Source organism: Pediculus humanus, genomic scaffold (assembly GCF_000006295.1).
Source record: "Pediculus humanus corporis 1103172107869 genomic scaffold, whole genome shotgun sequence".
Classification (NCBI taxonomy): domain Eukaryota; kingdom Metazoa; phylum Arthropoda; class Insecta; order Psocodea; family Pediculidae; genus Pediculus; species Pediculus humanus.
Window position 1 is genome coordinate 9773 of NW_002987447.1, and position 1272 is coordinate 11044.

The 1272-nt window shown below is 23.3% G+C and overlaps 1 protein-coding gene across 1 annotated transcript; it reads left to right on the top strand.

Moving 5' to 3' along the window:
- Positions 1-60: 60 nt before the first annotated feature.
- Phum_PHUM387010 (nice-3, putative) lies at positions 61-1147 on the top strand (the record flags this gene model as incomplete). The annotated part of the gene is made up of 3 exons (XM_002428440.1): positions 61-209; positions 279-429; positions 1100-1147. The coding sequence occupies 3 exons, from the start codon at positions 61-63 to the stop codon at positions 1145-1147; spliced, it is 348 nt and encodes a 115-aa protein (XP_002428485.1).
- Between the last annotated feature and the right edge of the window lie 125 nt (positions 1148-1272).

The window sequence follows — 1272 nt, forward strand, 5'->3', positions numbered from 1 at the left end:
ACAAAAAAAGACCACAGTTTGCAAAGAAGTGCAACTGATAATTTAAGAAGTTTTCTTTTGATGACATTAGTCGGACCAATGAATGGTTCTATACAAAAATTAATTCATCAATTTTGCGATCTTTATGAGCATGCTAGACATGATCCCAGTGAATTCGGAGAAGAAGAATATCAAATTTTTTCAAGGCTGCTATTAAAACTTTTAGATGTGTAAGCAATAAGCTATTATTTTTTTTTTTAAATTTAATTAGTGATAATTTTTAATACCTAATTTTTCAGAGCAAAATTAATTAAATCATACCCGAGTAGTAAAAGAAGTAGCCCGAGTAAAACTCCGATTAAAAAAACAGGCACTTGCGATTCGAAAAGAATTGAAAATATTGCAAAAGGAACAGACAGAGAAGGAAGGCCTCAAACCTTAATTCTACCAGTAGATGATAATGAAACATCTGTTTAAAAAAAAATTTTACAATTAGTCATATATATATATATATTAATAAATGAATGCATTAAAAGCTAATGAAGTATTTAAAGGCTTGTAATTAAGAAATCATTCGTAGAATTAAAACGCAATTTTTAATAATAATAAAAAATTACTATAAAAATTTGCTAATGAAAAAGAATTCAACATTTTGTTAAATTTCAATAATTACAACATTTATAACAAAACAATTAATTGGTGAAGTTACCAATTTTGCCTACAAATAGTAATTTTTTTCAATTAAATTACTTTCGATTGTATATTGTAATACATTTTTTAGAAATTTTAAAAGTACTGTAGGGATTTATAAAATTAAAATAAATATTCATTATCTGTAAAAAATAATTTTTTTTAATTTAAAATTTAATCATCTTTCACTTTTTCTTTTTTACCATTATTTTAAATAGGTTTTTTTTTTTATGGAGGTAAGCTCAAAATTAAAATTAATTCGATTATTCTTTTTTTTTATTTACTTCATTTTTTTTAAGAGTTTAATAATTTAAACATCAACTTTATTCTTCACTTTGTAAAACGGTCGTCAAACAATGAATAAAACAACTTTCATCTAATTTACTTATAAGTAAAGCTGAAGTTGCAAAAACTTTGATGTATTTTTCAGGTAAATACTTCCATTTTAAAATCACTTGAATCCACTGTGATACCTTAAATCAAATTTTTTTATAAAATTTAACAAATGTAGTTTGAAAACAAATTAATTTTTGTAATTCGTACCTTTGGTGAAAGAGTAACCCATTTTGAATAATTAAGTAATTTCTGTAAAGATTGAGGAAA